At 41.0% G+C, this 20262-nt stretch overlaps 1 protein-coding gene across 1 annotated transcript; it reads right to left on the bottom strand.

Moving 5' to 3' along the window:
• Positions 1-322: 322 nt before the first annotated feature.
• On the bottom strand, positions 323-19932 carry LOC117502734 (serine palmitoyltransferase 2-like). The gene is made up of 12 exons (XM_034161838.1): positions 19705-19932; positions 14869-15063; positions 14594-14748; positions 13830-13978; positions 12539-12663; positions 10499-10592; positions 10127-10232; positions 9033-9252; positions 7882-8008; positions 4548-4683; positions 4321-4450; positions 323-2522 (listed from the first exon to the last, which is right to left on the bottom strand). Exons 1-12 carry the CDS (start codon positions 19852-19854, stop codon positions 2409-2411), a joined length of 1701 nt encoding a protein of 566 aa, XP_034017729.1. The 5' UTR covers positions 19855-19932; the 3' UTR covers positions 323-2408.
• Positions 19933-20262: the final 330 nt, after the last annotated feature.

Below are 20262 nucleotides of genomic sequence, written 5' to 3' on the forward strand. Positions count from 1 at the left end.
ATGAGGTGAGCTTTTGTACCAAATTTCAAATGGAAACGCAGTCTGTGTTAACATACTGTGTACACAGCATTTTGAGATTCTGCCTCTAGGTGGCCTCGCTTAGAATAAAAACACTTCTGAGGAGATCTTTTGTACTTTAAGTTTCAACTTGATTGTACAAAGTCGGTCAAAATATGGTGGACACATCAACAATACGGCAAAAAGTGTAAAAATTTAAAAAGTTTGGTTAATCAAAGTGGAATTCTTGTAGATTTCTTTGCATCATAACCACCAAGTTCTGTGTTGTAACTGCGGTAAATAAAACCCACTCCACACGCTGGTACAGAGAAAACAAGTGATTTAATTTGTGCAACACTATCTCTAACAGAGTGGTCAGCATACATCGTGGCTCTAGAAACTTTTCGGCAATGCAGACACATTTCTGAAAAACATTTTCGAAGACGACTGCAGCTCAGGTCGCCGGTGTTTGAGGAAAATGCAGTGTGATTTGTTTCTGCCACGACACAAACACAACAAATACGGTGAATGTGTAACCGATGTGCATTTAAAAGAAAACGAGCCAAACTGTTGTCATTCTGTGCTGCAAAACAAGCGTTGTTGACTTGTTGGGTTTAATCGCATTGAATATTTGGAGAAATCATCCCATTAGTGGACCTCAAGCTGCACCCGTGTTAAAAAAAAAAACATTAATAATAAAAAATAAAGGACACAAATTCACATAAAACTGGGGCAACTCGACTCACGGTGATGGTACACACTGTCCAATGGACAAACCCAAAGATGAAAGCAGGATAATATGGAATGTTTTTCAATTTGATGATACACTGCATGAAATCGTACATATGGACAATCGGCGACTACGTCATCTGTGCATGTATGATGCCCGTCAGTAGTGCTAGCACGGAAATAAGTCACAGACTGGGACACATCCAGAGCTGCCTTTAACATAAATACAATTCACGCACAAAAACCCCCCAAAATAATGTTTTAAATAAATAAAGCCACCTGTATATCAGATTGAATCATTGTCATACATATAGAGCAAAGTTCCAGCGTGTCATCATGCTCGGGGATCCGTGTTGGCGCTGATGCACTATAAGGTACGGAAGCCGAGAGGGGCCACAACACCAACCTCATTTAGTTGCATCAATAAAGAACATCTTGCAAATTGAGAATATGCTTGCTAACACAGACGTAGCCTGCAGCGCATGCAACAATTTAATGTGATAACGCATCTGCTGCAAACAGCCACAACACAAAGGGGTTTTGAGCAAAATACAAAAACTGGGTTCTGAGCTGAGAACTTTAAACCTGCACACCTTTCAGTGCATCACAAATACAATAATAAACTGTGCTGAGCAGATATGTGCACACAAAGAAAGTAGACTGAACAGCCCTTCACTTAAAGCCCCCCAGAAAGAAATATCTCTTGTGCTTCTGTTGTGTTGTGGAGCTTTGCAGCATGTTTGTGTTTTCGTGCACATTGTGCAAATTTCCACAATGCATTAACTTTCTGCACATGTTGAACGTTATTAGATTTGTGTGCTCTGCATTTGCAAGCATTTTCTCATTTTCCAACGCCTCTACTGATGCAGGTAGGTTTTTTTCTTTATCGTAGTTGTGGCCTCTCTCAGCCACCGTATCAAAGCACTCAAGTGAGAATAAATCAAGGAAATAAAATCACACACGTAGCCCGTTAGCTTATGGAAATGGTAAAGACACTGAGCTCAAGTTTTAGAGTGCAGGTGCAAACTGTAAATAAGACTAAAACACTAAAATTTGTAGAAAATAAGCAGTAAAAAAAAAAAACAAAAACGTTTGTAGTCACTGGGCTCTCTCCCCTCCGCTAAATGTTTTCCATTAGAACATCTGTGTTGCATTTTATGAGAAAGGTAGAATATATATATATATATATATATCCTTTGGTTAGGGGGGACAAACCCATTATTCCGTTCTTTGTATTCAAGTAAATCTGATTGGTGGAAAAAGTCATCAGATAAATACATATGGAGAACACATGCTTGTGTTTGTGAAATCCCTTTTTGAGATTTGCGATGCTTCCTGAAGGCAGTATTATAAATTGAGGGATAAGTATATTGACGTATAAATACATATACATATTTTTCCCTGTTATGTGCATCATAGCAACTGTTATGTATTTATTTTTCATCTGTTTCTCCCCAAGTGCACAAGTGGGGTTTAATGGGAAAAAAACTGGTCTACTTTGCTGGAAGCTGTTTGATTAAAAATAATAATAATAATAAATTCCACATTGTTGTTATTGCACAAACAAGATAAAAATTCCATATGCACACAGGAACAAGATCAGGCTTTTTTTTTTCTTTTTTTTTTGTAAGAGTTGAAATAGGACCAGTAAGTTACAGTGAAATGTGACAGGATGACACGGCTCAGTCCTGAAGCACGCTCCCCTCGGACATCCACCCTGCAAAGGAGTGGGGCCGCTCGCGTCTGGAGTATTTTAGCTGCAGCAGGTCGCCCACCTTGTTAATGGCCTCCAGTGCCTGGCAAACAAACAAGACAATGATTACACCTACCAATCAAAATTTAGATGAGCCAGGAAACAAAATGACAAAAAAAAATATGCATAGCTTATGACACCATTGTTCCGTTAACCCTAACCTGAGTCGCCAAGCCGACATCGAAGCCGTGCACTGTTTTAGCACAGTAGCAAGTTTCTTTATATTAGACAGAATTTTATTTCTCCCTTGGGAAGACTTCCTCAGAGAAACTGAGGTTCAAGCAGTATCGTATAGCAGCATACAGGGTAAGAAGCACACAGAGCATCAAAAGTGAAAGAAAAAAAAATTGCAAATATAAATACACAAATATTTTACGATTACAATCAGTGAGGTTGTTGCTGTGCTATCAAAGACTCCGCCCCCTAGTGCTCAAAGTTAGAAATGAAACATACCCAGAGTCAAATTTGTCTGAGGTCTTATTGAGGTGATCCTGTGTTCGATACACAAAGTATGTCTCAAGATACTGCGTACACATTGATACAAATAGAGTCTATCAGTTCTGGACCTGCTTTGTTTTCTGCCATCTGACCTTCTTAGCCTGATGTAAACATGGAAATTCTGAGTTGATTGATCAACCTGATGTTCTGGCAACCACTAAGACGAAAGGTGAAGAGATGGATCTCTGCAAAAACCAGTCTACTTCTTTCCACGAGAGCCGGTATCAGTGTTGCAACACTGCAGAGCACCTGGAAACAATTTACCTTCCTCCTGACCTTTTTTTTTTTTTTTTTTTTTTTTGTCAGAACGACAGAGGGCTAGGTTTTCCAAAGATGGAAAAAGCAGCTCCATAAAGACACTCTGATGCCTTTTAGACGCACGATTACAAACACTGCTGACACGCTCCTCACCAAGATGCATGACATGTCTTTGGACAGACACAGCAGCTCAAATAAAACTCTCCATCTGAGCCATGCGGTAATGTTTAGAGACAGCTCGCCTGTCCAACTTCCTTCATAATAAAGGACACATTGAGAAACTTTTAATATTGAACATGCGCACTGACACAGGTTCTACTTAGAAGACCGCACGCACCATAAAAATTCAGACACTTAAAAGTCAAACCTGGCTGTTCTACTGCTGAGAAAATGATAGTCTTCAGATTCATGATCATCAGGGGATAAAAATAAACTCTTACGCATGTCAAATTAATAACAAGTAGCAGTATATTTGGCGGTCATGAGGACCTTGGATTTTTTTAACTGAAAGAAACTGACAAACAAGCTAATTTCGAGCAACATGCAACTTCATAACCACACATATTTTGAGAGGGACAGGACGAAGAAGTGTCTGCTTCTGCTGCATTCATTTAAATCCTTTCCAAGGGGTTGTGTGGTGTTGTGAGGATGTTTGAATTTTTAAAACAGTCACGGTTTTCTGAGCTGCTAAAATCATACAAAATCCTCTCTGCAGGGTTGTGCGGCGAGAGGAGGAAGTTGAGTTTTAGAACGTAACCGATGTGAAACAATCAAAAAATAAATAGTTCAGCTCTATTGATATAATGCATTTCTATATTGCGTCGCTTTGTGTCGCTCACTGAGAAGCACATCTGCTCCTAATCCATCATCCATCCAGCAGGTGGCAGTGTTCAACAAAAAAATTGAGATTGCAAATAACAGCGTACCACTTCTTCATGCAATAGCAAATTTTAAATTGATTCCAAACATAAAAAAGTGACAGTTTCAGTTAAATTCTCAAGATTTTACTTCATTAAACTCATTCCGTTTCATTAGACTGATTCCTGTCTGTGTTGGGTGATTGTTCGACTGACTGGATGACTCACCGTGTTGAGCATCTCTCTGGTATGAGCGGCTGAAATGCAGAAACGAGCCCTGGACTCAATGATGGGTGTTGCTGGGAATCCCACGACCACGGTGCCGATGTTTCTCTTCAGCATCTCCCGACCAAACGCCCTGTGTAGAAACGGTGAGATTAGATGTGGAGCAACACTTGGAGATGTCAAATCATCATATCATCTTAATTAATTTGGCGTGGCAGAGTGTCACCCACCCAATTTTGGCAGGCATGTAGAGCATCATGGGTACGACAGGCGAGTCCTCGTTGCCGTAGATGATGAAGCCCATTTCTCTGAGTTTCCTGCGAAAGTAGGTGGTGTTCTCTGACAGCTGTCTGATGCGATCAGCACCTGAAAAAGACGGGAATTTCACCAAAAATATAAACATTTTGGATGTTGGATTGAGGTAGAGTATATTATCAACGTACTCTCCCATTCCAATTTTGTCAAAAATAACTATCTTGTTAACGTCTAAAACCCTAATAATAGTTTTATGTAAATTTCGTCAAACAGTGCTGCATTTTTACTTTTCTGTGCTGTGTTTATTAAACCTTGATGAATTGTGAGTCTGCATCCTTCACTTTATTTTAAAGCTTCTATGTGCCCTCAGTACACAAACATGTGTTTCCACTTATTCAACCTGATTAGACCTCTTCTAATGACTGTGTGGGCACGTATGGCTGTGCTTGATTGATAGCTTCCTCGCACTGCTGTTGGTTCGATTGCACCTGCTGGCGTGGGACAGTTTGCACTTTTATCACTGCCATTAGTGCGTGGCATTTGGTGACCTTGTGTAATTCCTGGCAACCCGAGCAGATGTCTAATCAGCCAAAATAAATGCAAACATTTGTGTGCTGGGCCTTTAAAGGGATGTAATAATCAGTCAAGTGTAAATTGGCCTCCCCCCCTCAACAAAAATCTTGAATTTAACACTGTAACATTCTTATTTTTAAAACTGCTGCATTTGAAAGTTTTAATGAATGGACAACCCACCATTGTTAAGTACTGAGTTATAACAAATGTTTTTGTTCTTACTTATGAATAACAAGAAGTGCAAAACAAAACAGAACAAATCTAAGCCCAAGATTTCCACGTGACCTTCTGGCAAAGAAGATCCTTCTCTGTGTTACTCCACCATGAAGACAAAAGTTGCATGATGCACAGTTTCTCCAGTCACTCCCCACAGAAGCTAATAACTACTCGGAGTTGGCATGAATGTTTTGGTGGCTTCTCCCACGACTCTCCTTCTTACATAGTCACTCAGTTTTTGACAACTGTCTACTAAAGACAGATTGACCACACAGTTCCACCCTGTTTGTATTTCTTAATGACTCATGTCATTGAAGTCCAAGACACATTCAAGGAGTTGGAAATCATGTATTCGTCCCGTGACCCGTCTCAAGAAAACTGCCTAAAATTGTAAGTATTAATAATTCATTTTTCCGATTACTTCATGGCTTCTGAAAATGGAATTTGAGTGGTTCAGGAGCTGACTTGCAAAAATGTAGACCTGGGTTTGAATCCCGCTCATGCTACCAGTTTACATCCTTGGACAAGACACTTAATCTACACTGTCTCAGTCCATCCAGTTGTAAATAAGTACCAGCCTTAGCTAGGGGTAGTAACCTGTGTCAGACTGGCATCCTGCCCAGGGGTTTTAATAGAGGCTCATCAGCTTCACGCTACAGACTGTGGCACCAACTGACCTCAGAGCCTATACTGAATGACTTCTGAAAATAGATGGACTGGATAAAAAAAAAAAGCAGGTGTAACTTCTAAACAGTTATTTAACTATTTTTGTGAACCCCTTGAGTCAAAGCTGAAAGTCAACAAGCGCATCTTGTTTTTCATTTCAGCTCCATTGTGGTGCTGAACACAGCCAAAAAAGCAAAACAAAACATAGCTGTCCAAATACTTATGGACTAGGCTGGACCTGGATATATTGGAGGGTGTTTTCCTGGGATTTAAATAAAAGTCATTTCTCATCTGGTGTTCATATTACTGTGACATTTTCATTCCCGTCTACATATTTCATTGATATAAACAACAAATGTCCACTTGGATCCCTGCGCCCGGAGCCATGTGCGGTCCTTTGCAGCTTTATTGTGGCTCTAAACTGTCAGGACGCAGCTCGGCTGTCAGGCCGACTCCGTGCCAGTGTCTGCATCTTCAAAGGCAGGAATTTCAAACAGTGACGCGGCTGCAACCAATCAGCCCGTCGCTGTTACTCTTCTACAAGAAGGAAAAAAAAAATAACCTGTCAAACTGAGATTTGTTGCAAAGTGAGGCCGTCTGGACGCTTCTTTATAGGAAGATGATTTTGAGACACGGCTGATTATACAGTAAGGAAGAAAAAGAACACTAAAAGGTTGTTCAAGTGTTTATTCCACCACCTGCTGACTGAAAACATGACCGGAGGTGCAGTAATCTGAACTCAGATCAGTGCTTTTAAGCGGGATATGAGGATTTAAACAGCGCCACCCAATGAGAAATCCAAGCCTGGGTGACCTGTTTATATGCAAGTCTGATAGAGTTATCTGTGCTGATCTCTGGCCCTCAGCACCATGCTGCTTTGTAGCCAGCATGAGGGCAAAACCAAAGCATACATGTACACACACAAAAAAAAAAACATCTGAAAGCCATAAAGGGTGAGAGCGCGAATCATGTCAGTGCACCATCACATCAAAACCTTACATCGGGCAAGTTCTCAGCAGGACACGTGCACTCTGTAAAAGATAAAGATGAGACTAGGCCTTCAAACACCTCACTGAGGAGATGCACTCATCAGATAAGTTCCTGAAAAGAGCTTTTTTTCTTCTTCTTCTCCCTTTGATAAAGAACTCATTAGGCTGCAAAATAAATCTTGCAGTTAAAAAACAGTGACTGTGCGAGTGCATGTAAAAGGATAAAAGGTGAGAATGTCTAGACTGGGTGTGGAAATATCACATCCTTTTGATACAGTCGCTGCTGTATTTACTGATATATAATGGTCTTTATCACTAGGCGGCAAAGAAGAAGTAAAATTACAAATGTAAACACACATTCTTGTGTGAAGGCGGCAAAGTACAAATATTGGCAAAGCTGATGCCATGACAACTTAAACATTAACAACCAAGATCTGCTGAAGCAGATAACGTTGCAAGGAGACAGAAATCTGTAGCTCAGATATGCAGGGAGTGAAAATCTCAGCGGCAGGCTTGTGCTGCCATCTTGTGGTCTGTGATAGAAGAACAAGTGCAGCCACAGAAGCAACTCAATAACGCTTAGAAATTGTACAAGAAACCCAAGTGGATCTACATGGACTAACATTCTCCACACCCAAAGACCACATCGGAGCTTCAGCACCATGGACAGCACCGCTAACAAATACCCGTGTCAGTCATATCTACAGCAGGTTAGTTACCATAGCAACCTGCTGGTACAATAAGGAAAAATAAAAACATTTGTAACACCATTTGCCTTCCCAGTGAGTGCTCTCAGTATTCGTTACACAACCCTGCTGCACTTTTTTTTTTTTTTTAAATGCTTTCACCTTTTTCAAGCACCTACCCAGTGTGGTTCCATCCTCTCCCATGATGGTCTTCATGGAGGTGATGATCTGCTGGGCTACAGGCGGGGACATGGACGTGGCATACACGGTGCTGTGCGAGTGGCTCCTCAGGTAATCAATCAGCTCCTGGCAGAGAAATTATATTAAAAATGTCTTATTTTTTGCCTCAAAAAAATTTAATTTCCTTAGACAGCTGCACAACACAATATTGTGATAAAGGTGAATCTATTTTCGGTGGTCTCTTGCAAATAATACTATAATTAGGTTGTACTTAATCAGGTGTGTACAATCTGTAACTGCCTTTATGTATTCTGCAAAACATCTACAAGTTTGCAATCTGATATTTGCTAATTTGCTTTTTTGTTGAAACTAAAATATTTTGATATTTCACTTTTAACTGTTGACACAATACATTGAAATTTTTCCCCCATTGGGGGCCTAAAACTTCTGCACAGCACTTTGTTACAGTACATTTAAAAATGGCTTGTATGACAATATGTCAAAAATATTTACTATAACAGTCACTGTATAAAAGGTACAGTGAGGATCTGCTGCTATATGACCTCTAATTTTTGTTGTTGGTCCCTCATCAGGTCTAAAATCTGGTTTGTTTTCACACACTGGCTTCAAGTTCACTCTGTCCTTTTCCCATCATGCACTGCTCCTCTAGCATGTTGAGAATGACCCTCAGCGGTGATACAACACTGACATTATGACCCACAGTGGCAGCACAAAGCTCCATCAGGCGATTTCTTGGTTTTACCCAAGAAGAGGTCAGTTTTCTAACACTGAAAATTTTGCTCAGGTTTTGCTCATTTATAACCGCTCCACTGTTGTCCTTTTCCCACCATGCATTGTGCAGTTCTAGCCCATCATAGCACTGCAAAATTTGCATAACGATGAATAAGTGATTGCTTTGGGAGATTATTTAAAAATTTTAATGTTTTGAAGAGTTCTTTGAAACATCAATGAACTGCTGTATTTACTTTAACACTGAACAACCTCAGGATTTATATGCTTTTTACACCATCACATACAGATGGTCCACTTTAAACTGTGCTGATCAACATTTCATCTGCTGGAAAATGACTCAGGTCACAACAGAAGATGAGGAAGTACATCTCTTGACTTTCCTTAAATTTCCACGTACCTTTTTGCCTCCAATGTATCCGCCGGCCGCACCGAAGCTCTTGGTGAAGGTTCCCATCATGATATCCACGTCCTTGGGATCCACGCCAAAGTAGTCCACCACTCCTCTGCCATGAGGCCCCAGGGCCCCGATACTGTGGGCCTCATCCAAGTACAGGTACGCCTTGTAGCGCCTCTTCAGGGCAATAACCTCTGGCAGATGCACAATGGAACCCTCCATACTTCAGAGATACAGTAAAGTTCATATCAGGTAAACAAATCATGCAAACACATCTTAAAGCTTTCATCCTCCCAAAATTTTCTTACAACTTACATTATTAAAACAATTCATTAAATTTTGTTCCATAGTATTCAAATATGGGGTTTACAAATGTATGTTGGAATTCCTTATAAAATCTGGACATATTACAGAAGATCTGCTGGATCCCTGCTGGACAAACACTCACATATCTGCTGTGTGAGTTGTTACAGTTGTTTACTTGATTTGCCAAAATGAGTGAGTGGGGAGACTGTTTTAGTATAAGTTTTGGAAATGCATTTTTAGCGATGCAAGTCAGAACGTTTGATTTTCCAGTTTCTTTCAAATGCAGCATGAACTTTGAACCTTGCACATGCTCTTCCTCCTTCACGTTTGCAAGATCTGACAAACTGAACTCCATATTTGCTGATAACTATTTTACCAGCAGCAGATTTCACTGTGATTTTGTGACATTCCACAGAAATAAACGTACTTTATTGTCACAACACTCAGACTTACTGATGAAATCCTAGAAGAGTCATACATCAGTGAAACACTAAATTCAAACTATTCATCACAAAGAATTCTTCTCACTTGATGGCAGCAGCGAGTCAGTTTTAAGAGCGCTTCAAAAACGCACTCTCCTGCAGTTTAACGTTTATATTTTTGCTTTACAAATCCCAGTGGGAATGAACATCAGCACTGCATTAATGAAAGTATTGATCATACAGTAAGCAGTTTCCCTGAGTAATACATGATTAAAAAAAATAAATAAATAAGACTTCTTCAAATTAGAGGTTGTTCAGGAGAATTCTGAATGTGTGAGTCTGGTGAGTGCATGAGATGACTGTGCACACCTGTAGATGCCCTCCACCACAATGAGAATCTTCTTCCAGGGCCGGTGAGTTCTTGGTTGTCCGTGTACGATGGCATCTCTCAGCAGCTTCTCCAGGCTTTGCATGTCTGCAGCACAGAGGCATCATGGGTAAAGATACTTTTGTGTTGCTTACTGGAGAAGAAAGTTTTTTTTTTTAGCCTTCGTGATGATGATGATGGTGACTGAGCTTCTGTGGTCACTGGGTGTCTGTACGTGTGTGACATCATCCCACACTTGTGTAGCAGCACATCAATGCTTAATGCGTTTAAAGCAGATCAACGCCGATCACGTTGCCAGAGATCTATTTTCGTGTCTCTAATCCCCTGTTTTCTGCGTTCTTGTGGTCACTCACTGTTGTGTTTGAAGACGCGGATGGTGGAGCCGGACAGACGAGCACCCAGTACCAGCGAGGCGTGATTCAGCTCATCGCTCAGGATAAGACAACCCTGAAACAGGCAGAAAATACGAGGGCTGTCCATAAAGTATAGGTCCTTTTTATTTTTTTCAAAAACTATATGGATTTCATTCATATGTTTTTACGTCAGACATGCATGAACCCTCGTGCGCATGCGTGAGTTTTTCCACGCCTGTCGGTGACGTCATTCGCCTGTGAGCACTCCTTGTGGGAGGAGTCGTCCAGCCCCTCGTCGGAATTCCTTTGTCTGAGAAGTTGCTGAGAGACTGGCGCTTTGTTTGATCAAAATTTTTTCTAAACCTGTGAGACACATCCAAGTGGACATGGTTCGAAAAATTAAGCTGGTTTTCAGTGAAAATTTTAACGGCTGATGAGAGATTTTGAGGTGACACTGTCGCTTTAAGGACTTCCCACGGTGCGAGACGTCGCGCTGCGCTCTCAGGCGGCGTCATCAGCCTGTTTCAAGCTGAAAACCTCCACATTTCAGGCTCTATTGATCCAGGACGTCGTGAGAGAACAGAGAAGTTTCAGAAGAAGTCGGTTTCAGCATTTTATCCGGATATTCCACTGTTAAAGGAGATTTTTTTTAATGAAAGACGTGCGGACTGGTCCGCGCGTCGGGACGCAGCCGGCGCGGAGCGGCGGCACAGGAAAAACACCTCCGTGTTGATAACCATTTGTAAAATCCAGGCGGCTTTTGATGGCTTTCAGTGGAGTGAGTATATGAGAAATTGTTTAACAGCTGGACATGTTCCAACTTGTCCTTAACGCTTCCAACAGAGGTGTTTTTCATGTGGCGGAGCGTCGCGGCGGCTGCGAGCCGACACGCGGACCCGTCTGCACGTCTTTCATTAAAAAAAATCTCCTTTAACAGTGGAATATCCGGATAAAATGCTGAAACCGACTTCTTCTGAAACTTCTCTGTTCTCTCACGACGTCCTGGATCAATAGAGCCTGAAATGTGGAGGTTTTCAGCTTGAAACAGGCTGATGACGCCGCCTGAGAGCGCTGTGCGACGTCTCGCACTGTGGGAAGTCCTTAAAGCGACAGTGTCACCTCAAAATCTCTCATCAGCCGTTAAAATTTTCACTGAAAACCAGCTTAATTTTTCGAACCATGTCCACTTGGATGTGTCTCACAGGTTTAGAAAAAATTTTGATCAAACAAAGCGCCAGTCTCTCAGCAACTTCGCAGACAAAGGAATTCCGACGAGGGGCTGGACGACTCCTCCCACAAGGAGTGCTCACAGGCGAATGACGTCACCGACAGGCGTGGAAAAACTCACGCATGCGCACGAGGGTTCAAGCATGTCTGACGTAAAAACATATGAATGAAATCCATATAGTTTTTGAAAAAAATAAAAAGGACCTATACTTTATGGACAGACCTCGTACACGGATTCAAGTGGCAGAACATTAGTATTTCTGATTATTAATCCACGCTGAAATGCGATGTTACTCTGCCGTGACGCGGAGCTCTGAGGTCGCGTTAAAGTGCCAGACGTGGTAAAAAATTTATAAATGCTTGTAACAAGAGCCAGTGACTCTATTTGTTTTTCCAGTGGCAGTCGGGAAATGTTTCTAGCCTCAAAGCTGTCGGCTCAGATTCCTTATTTCTGTTTAAACACCACTTAAGGTGAGCTTGGCGATAGAAGGTGGAAAGAAACAAAAGCAAGGATGTGAGCGATGAGTGGTATGTGGGGTTAGAATAATGGAGGCCAAGTCAAATATCACTCATCCTGTGGGCAGAATGTTTGAAAGCATGACCAGAAACTACAGGGTTGCTGAAGAGTGTGTACCCTAAGAACTTAAACAGGAAGCTGTTTGTCATCCTATTAACAATGAGACCATTAAGAACACTACCTTTAGAAATACAGCGCGAGCACAAGGGTGGAACAGAAAAAAAAAAAAAAAAAAAAACAGAACTGAAAACGAAAATTACATGATGTTTTGCAGAGAGTAAATGGGGAAATTATACCTTCCCAGTGAGCGGAGGAATGTTCATTGAATTGGTCGCAAAGCCCATGCCAAAGGCCATAGATGACTCAACACCCAGGAACCTGGCCACCAACTGCTCCAAATCCTCATGGATGTCCAGGTTCCCTGGAAATGGCAAAATGTCACCATGAAGAGACATATTTCATTTCCTCTTTTTTGGATAAGTCAGGTTTGGGAGCATGCACCGGTTCCTCACGTTACCACAATACAATAGTGAACTGCCTTGGATCCTGGATAGCGACCACCTAGGCAGACGTTTGGTCCATCCCCACTTGTTGAAAGTATATTAACTATGCATTTGCGCCACATGGCCAAAATGTTTTCACTGACATTCCCTCACAATGTAGGTGGTATGTCTCTTCTGAGTCTTGCCAAAGCCTTGTTCCTCACATACGTGATTTCTGACCGCTACACTGCCAAGATGTTCTTGAACACTCTCGATACGTCACAAGTGTTTCAAACTGTCGTGGAACCTCCCTTCATTTCAAGTGTGGTCCACAAAAGTCTCTGTTTGAAAGGGTATATGGCCCAACCCTTCCATCCCAAAGAGAATCTGGATACTCCTTCCCCTGATGTGAAAACATGAAACAGGAAGTAGTACTAAAAGGGAGGGCTAAGGGGTAAGAAATGGGTTTGGGCCACTGTCACCTCAGTCTCACTGCTAAAGCTATATAAAGTCACACAGCAAGACAATATAGGACTGCACCAAGGTGATCTTGATCAAGTCTTGATGGTGATGCGCTAAAATATGATGGTTCATTTTCTACATTGTAATAAGCTGGTGGTGGTGTTGTCGTAAGGAAATTTTGTAAGATGACAAGATGTGATCAAGATTCACCGCATTCAAAATAATGTACGTGGGAAGGAGGCTTAAGTAACAGTTCGTTTGACACTGTCATTCCAACAGGATCCGAGGATCCATCAGAGAGACTCGGGAAAACAAAGGAGATTGTAGCAGAATGTAGCTGTCTAGGCCAAAGTGACACTGGAGCCCAATGTGCACCAAACACATTCTACATTAGACTTTGGTTTAGAATTTGTCCAAAATGTCCCTCAAGGGTTGAGGTCTGATGACTGTTCCATATGATCATTTTCACACACAAACCACTCAGTGACTTTTCATCCCCTCCAGATGATGAATGGGGGGATTTGTTATATATTTGTGTAGCTATTTATTGATGTTTTTCCTTTCAGCAATTTCATCCACTGTTTGAAAGTAACATTAAGACCCAATGTGTGTGCAGCGGTTGCACTCTAACCCGCCTCCTTACCGATCTCGCACCGAGTGCTGCCGACTCCAACTCCGTACTCTTGTGTGACCTCCAGAGCAGCATCAGCACAAGCTCCAGTGTTCTCAGCAAAGCCCAGGTAGTTATATGAGCCCATGTTGATGATGTCCTTCACAACTTTGCCTGTGTGCCTAACAAGCAAAAAAAAGGCGTAACCAAAAAAAAATTTCCAGGAAAGCAGGATTTTGTTTTTTAGAAAAATAAAATCAAGTTAACTAATGAAAACATTCCCATTCATGCTGTGAAATTCACAAATATGAAGTTTAAATGCAGAATAATGTAATTGTTCACATTTGTTTGGAAACTTTGTGTAACGCCAAAGGATTAAAATATTTATCTGCCACAGAGCTGATTAACTCTGAATCATCTCTGGCTGACAACAGAAAGTGTTCCATGATGTGGTGCTGATCTTGCTCCCGCTCGTCTTTCTATACTGCACAGTGTTGCACTTCTTCTTTGCAAATTTTATGCCATTTTCATTTTGTTATTGGTCCCACTTTAAAAAATTCTGGCCAGCTCAAAAACCTTCATTGAGATGACTTTTCTCCCTCATCAGTTCTTTGTGGCACTAAAAGGCAATAATGTAGACAAAATGATAAAAGCGAAAGCCATCTGTCAATTTTTTAAATAAACAGAAGAAACCTAAAAGAAAGCTTCGGATCGCTACTCAAACTGGCTAAAATCCGCCTTGATGTGTATAAATACAGCGACAGGCCACCCCTGCCACACACAGTACAGCAACTTACTGGAAGGTCCAGTTGTAATCGTGGGAAACTCTTTCCACCAGGTCCATCTTAGCACCTGGGACACTACAGATGGGTCGGTTCCAGTTGTCCCTGATCCTCATGTACAAATTCCTGGTGTAAAAGTTCTCAAAGTCTTGATAAAGTGGGACGAAGTCCTGCAGGGGAAAGTAAGACCATCAATAAAGACTTACAATGAGGAAGACCTTTGTAGAATATTCCAGATATCATCAGAATGCTTTGACTAAAAGTCCCCGTTATGCATTTAAAAATATTACCCTCTGTTCATCTCTCTCTCGGGCCACGTTACACTTCTCGATGTTCCAGTGACGAAGGAAGTCCCGAAGGTATCCAAAGATGGTGAGGATGCCATAGCCCATGTAGGTGAGCACTGCCACCAGTAGAGGTGTTTCCTCAAATGACTCCACAAAGGGCTTCTTGTACAGGCTCGAGTTGTAGGCAACATTTTGGTTCTGGGAGAAGTTATGACAGATTAATGTTTAGTCATTAAATCAACCACTTCAGCCTCCCCAATTAAATACAAATGTATACCAGACCAATCAAGCATTTACACAATATTTTTATTTTTACAGCTACAATGTGTAGAATTTAGTGCCATCTAATGGGGAGGTTGCAGACTGCATTATGCCTTTACCACTCACAATATAGTTTTCCTTCACTGTTTCACTCCTTTTGTGACAGGGCTTCATGATATGGATACATTTTTTAAAAATGGCAATGATTTTGAACATTTCATTATGAAAACCTAACGTTCTCCACGTTGCTGTCATGCTGCCTTCACTCGGATTGGCAGTCAATCTTGCATCGCTCAGAATTTGCATAAAATAGACTTCTCGTTGGCGGCAGAGCAACCACTTGTTTCGTGTTGCTGTAAAACACCCACTCTAATTGAAAATGAGTGGCCTGCCACTGCCTTTTGTAGCTAGTGTGACCAAGGGGTGATGGGGTCCCAGCCATATGGGACCCCATGGCAGCATTTCCAACTGCCATAGTGTTTTTTCTGCATTTTTACTTGTAAATCCCTTTGGCTGCCCTATTGTCTTTTCACTCAGGGTCACCACAGCAGATCCAAGGTGGGTCTGGATGTTGATATGGCACAAGGCATTGTTAACTTGGTAAAATAAAGATTTTACTCCTGCAAAAACAACGTAGATACTGATATATTTGTGAAAAGCTCATATCAACCGATATATCAGTTCTTCTCATTTTGGAAACTTAGAGATAGACATATCGCATAACTGAGCAGGTAAAAATAACCATCAATCCAGGTCGCGAAAGTGACACTGATCAAGGATTATGGTTCCATCTAAATTTTTTTTAATGGTTTCAATAAGCAATCTGTGAGATACTGAAAAAGCAGCACTGTTTTCAAATAGCCTGTGGAAAACTGCTAAAGCAACACTAAACAAATGAAGGCCAACAGTCATGACAAGTGACACCCTGTAGCATAGCAACTGTGCCATGTGTGACCTATTACGCTTCCACAAGAAATACCTCACAGCCAAAGAACAGCCGGATACTACTGTGTGTGTGTGTGTGTGTGTGTGTGTGTGTGTGTGTGTGTGTGTGTGTGTGTGTGTGTGTGTGTGTGTGTGTGTGTAGCCTGTTGAACAGGTTTCTCTTTAGATCAACACAATTAATTCAGCTATATTTGTGCTGCAGATGAAGAAATGACAGTTACGGTAATTACAGCGGAAAAAGAAAAGCTTCACACTACAACTGAAAGTGTACAAACTTGAGTAACCAGCTCATTTTGCCAAAGTGTTACTGCCACAAGTTTCCTGCATGAAAGCAGTTAGTGTGAGTGTTGATTCCTGTCTCCTCGTCCTTTTTTTTCCCCCCCAAACAGGATGCCTCCATGCACTCGCTTGATAAAGACATTCGTCATGGTGCACATGCTGCAAGGCAAAGTATGTAACCGAGGCATTTCCAACTTTTTGGTCTTCAAAGTTACTGCGGTGCTGCATTCTCATCCAAAATCAGCCAAACTGGACCAGGATCTGGGAGTTTATATTACTTAAACCCCTTAAATTCAAGCTGGCAGTTGACACCATCTTGATGGGTTCATTTTAACTCCACTGTGGTGGTGCACAGCGCAAAAATTCCAAAATGCGCTATTGTCCAAATACTTATGGGCCCCACTGTAGGACCTGCAGATCTGGATAGAGAACATATGCACGGGAATCTATTTTGTGTGACAGCCGAGGAATCGGAGTCTAATTGTCTGAAACTGCTCGATATTGAAATCAGCAGCACTGCAGATGAACACAGCGTGAAATTTAAATTCTCACATATGGAAGAGGTTTTTTATTTTCCCAGCAAGCAGAAACTAGACGGGTGGTTTTAATACTTTTGTGTGCTGAAACCTTGAATCCACAGACAAACACTGGAATGTGTATGTCTCACCACAACACACTGGATTTGTTCGTTCCACCCTCCCAGGGACCACACCCACCCTTCAAACCCTGAAGACATTCCTCAAGATGTTCAAGTGGAAGCAGTCCTCCGCTTCGCTTCTTCCAAGGGGACAGATGGGGACTAACACAACAGAGCCCTTCTTCTTCATACCGGAGTCGGCATAAACACAGACCAGTCTAACATCTCACGCCCATTCACAGGTACAAAAAAAAAAAAGGTGGTGTAAGGTTACAAGAAAGGCACTACTACAACCCTACCAGATCAGGTGGCGAGCACCACTGCAGGTTGTAAATGCAAAACAACGTGCAATCTGCAAAGTACACAATAAATTCTACTTTGAAACAATTTTTTCCATAATCGCTTAAACAGCCCACTGGTTTTTCCATTAATTGATTAGCTGTTGTTAGGTCCACGATCAATGTTTTACAGAGAAAATGTTCACATTTAAAACCCTGAAAACAGAATTTGTATTGTTAAAAAAAACAAAAAAAAAACTCAATGATTAATTTATTATCAAAATAGTTATGGATAAATGTCATGTTATCGTTGCAGCTCGAGATCCCCATATAAACATGACGGCCACAAACCAAATTTAAATGTTTTTCAAGATTTGTTATTCAGTGGGCTAATTAAAAAAAAGCAGTACAAAGTAATGATTTTTAGAGTTTTAAACATATGTAACTGCATAAATCAACTGTTTCTAATGTGCAAAACAGGATGCACCTTTTAACACTCACCTATGGCTTTACACAAAACAGCTATTGACACTAGTTTGTTTACATAACTGTTTCTTAGAGCCCATTTTAAATTGTGATTCTGATGAACACAATTTGTTTTGTTTTTTTACAGTCATTGTGGAAACACAACCAGTGAGTCATTCAGGCAGTGAGTGGGTCCACAAAATTTCCCTAAGCATCATGAGCTACAGCTGGGAACCAGTTAACCACTTGTTTGGGGTGATGTTGACACCTTTTAGATGTACACAATGACCGTATGTTGCTTGTGCAGCTTTAATCATAAAGTTCTGGTTCTTTATTTTAAACCATACATGCTTAACTTAAACTTACATAATGACGTTCCCCATTAAACCAATAACATTTGGACAGAATACCAATGCAAATCTCTCAATTGATAAACACAGAGTACAGCTTTTATTGCAAACAAATTTTTATGCAAGATTAAAATCAGACTGCTGTACTCTTTTAAATCAGTGTTTGTACAGAAAAACATCAATTTGTGACATTAAATGGAAATGTATTGGTTAAAAAATGTGGGTGATGTATTTGCCCTTGTTACTAATAGGAAATATTTTCAAAAGTATTTGCCCTTGTTACTAATAAATGCTGTGCAAAATTTTAGGCCAATATCGCCACTGGTTTCTGAGATATTAAGCCTTCAAATGGGGCATGGCTCTGTGTACAGAAGGAGAGCTTTGTATGTGACATATTTGCAGATTTATGGCATGCCAGATATGGCTTCCTGGAATGCACATTTGTCCATGTAAACATCCATGGTAGCACTTTTGGCTCTCTATATCTCCAGATTTAATGACACCAGATGCCTGATTCTTTTTAATATATGAGACATGTTATAGCACTATCAGGAAAATATGATATCTGTGGCAAAAAAGTATACTTGTCTCATATATAGGGCCCTAAATATTGGAAAAAGTTTGCCGCGTCTTTATTTTGAATGCTTATAGCAAAAATGTGGCAAGTAGTACCAGTAAACAAATTAGATCAGTGAAAAGAGCAAGGTCTTGATATATTTACCAAATATGAAGTTGATGCTGTGAAGAAGTGCTATCATGGACAAATGCGCATTACTGGAAGATTTATCTGTCACGCCATAAATCTGTAAACGTGTCACATACAAAGCTCTCCTTCTGTGTACAGAGCCTTATTATATCAAAGAATTGTGTGTGAAAATTTGAACCATTTAATTTGAACAGTTCAAAAGTTATTAGCCCTCAAACTATGGATGTTTGATTGTAACACTTGTTTTTAGGCTAAATTTGGAGCCATTCCCCCTTTTTGATGGCTTAATATCTTAGAAAGTAGTGGAGATATTGGCCTAAAAGTTTGCTCAGTAATTTTTAGTTACAAGGGCATCAAAATAAAAAAACAAACTATGAAGCAAATTTGAGATGGCATGTCGGGAGCCTTCTGGTGATTTGGCACAGAATTACCCCCTTTTGCTTTTTTAAGTAAACAGTAATGATAACATTGTTCCCATTTATTTTTTCAGTTGCTTTTAATTTTAACACTAAAGATAGTAAATTAGTCTAATGCCACAAATTCTGTACTCTGACTCCCCCCACCCCCCACTACCACCACCCCGTTTCTACGCCTATGACGGCTCTATGGATAGTTTAAAAAAAAATGCAAAATAAAGTTAAAGTCTGTGTTTATTATAATTTTAGGAGCAATAACCAGCCATACATTAAGGTCATATTAAGAACTACTTTTTCTTTAAATATAAAATACATACTTTAAAATCCGAACTTGTAATTACAATAATATTAGACTGTTTTTCTTTCGAAAAGGCGTTCGCAGCTCTTGTGTTGATTTAAAATTGATTACCGAAATTTTAAAAGGTTAAAAACAAATAGCAGTAGTGAGTTGCCGGTGGTAGTGGTCGTATAGCGGAGACCGAGCGGCGGACGCGGGCCTCACCTTGTCCCCGGGACGACGACACTTCTGCGGCTGCTGCTGGAACAGGCAGCGGCTCCTCAGCACTAAGCCATTTTTATCCGGCTTTTTACCGCTCGACGTCACATAATAAACGTCCCCGTTTAGCAGCATGCTGGCGGGGCTTTCCGTCATCTTCGCCCCGTGACTTAATTCGGAACCGTCACCAGTGGAAGTGGCCCAACTTGTGTAACGTTACAGCTGAAGTCATACATGAAGCCCAGGAACTGATGACGCAGACACTCAACAACGCCCACAGATTCCCCGGTAAGACACGCCCCCTCGGCAGTTGATTGGCCAATAGCATTGGTCCGTTGGTCCACTACGAAGATCGTTTATGCGCACACCATTCACTCTGTTCGTTCTCTAATCCCAGGAGTCACTGGAATAAACGGGTGTAGAATGTGAATGAATGATTGAATTGTAGCCGATCCACCGGCGGCGGAAGTGGGGCCGCAGGGAGGCACTACCCCCCCCCCTTCAAGTGACATAATAATTATAATTTCTATAATAAAATACCATGACCAAATCTTCTCCTGTATT

Source organism: Thalassophryne amazonica, chromosome 21, assembly GCF_902500255.1.
Source record: "Thalassophryne amazonica chromosome 21, fThaAma1.1, whole genome shotgun sequence".
Taxonomy (NCBI): Eukaryota; Metazoa; Chordata; class Actinopteri; order Batrachoidiformes; family Batrachoididae; genus Thalassophryne; species Thalassophryne amazonica.

Bases quoted from the DNA above. Each gene is read 5' to 3' on its own strand.
- LOC117502734 (XM_034161838.1), bottom strand. From the start codon at position 19,854: ATGACGGAAAGCCCCGCCAGCATGCTGCTAAACGGGGACGTTTATTAT. The intron at 10,593-12,538 runs GTATAATTTCCC...TGCCTGTTTCAG, and splicing joins TTCCTCCGCTCACTGGGAAG to GGTTGTCTTATCCTGAGCGA. The intron at 9,253-10,126 runs GTGTGCACAGTC...GTATCTCTGAAG, and splicing joins GTGGTGGAGGGCATCTACAG to TATGGAGGGTTCCATTGTGC.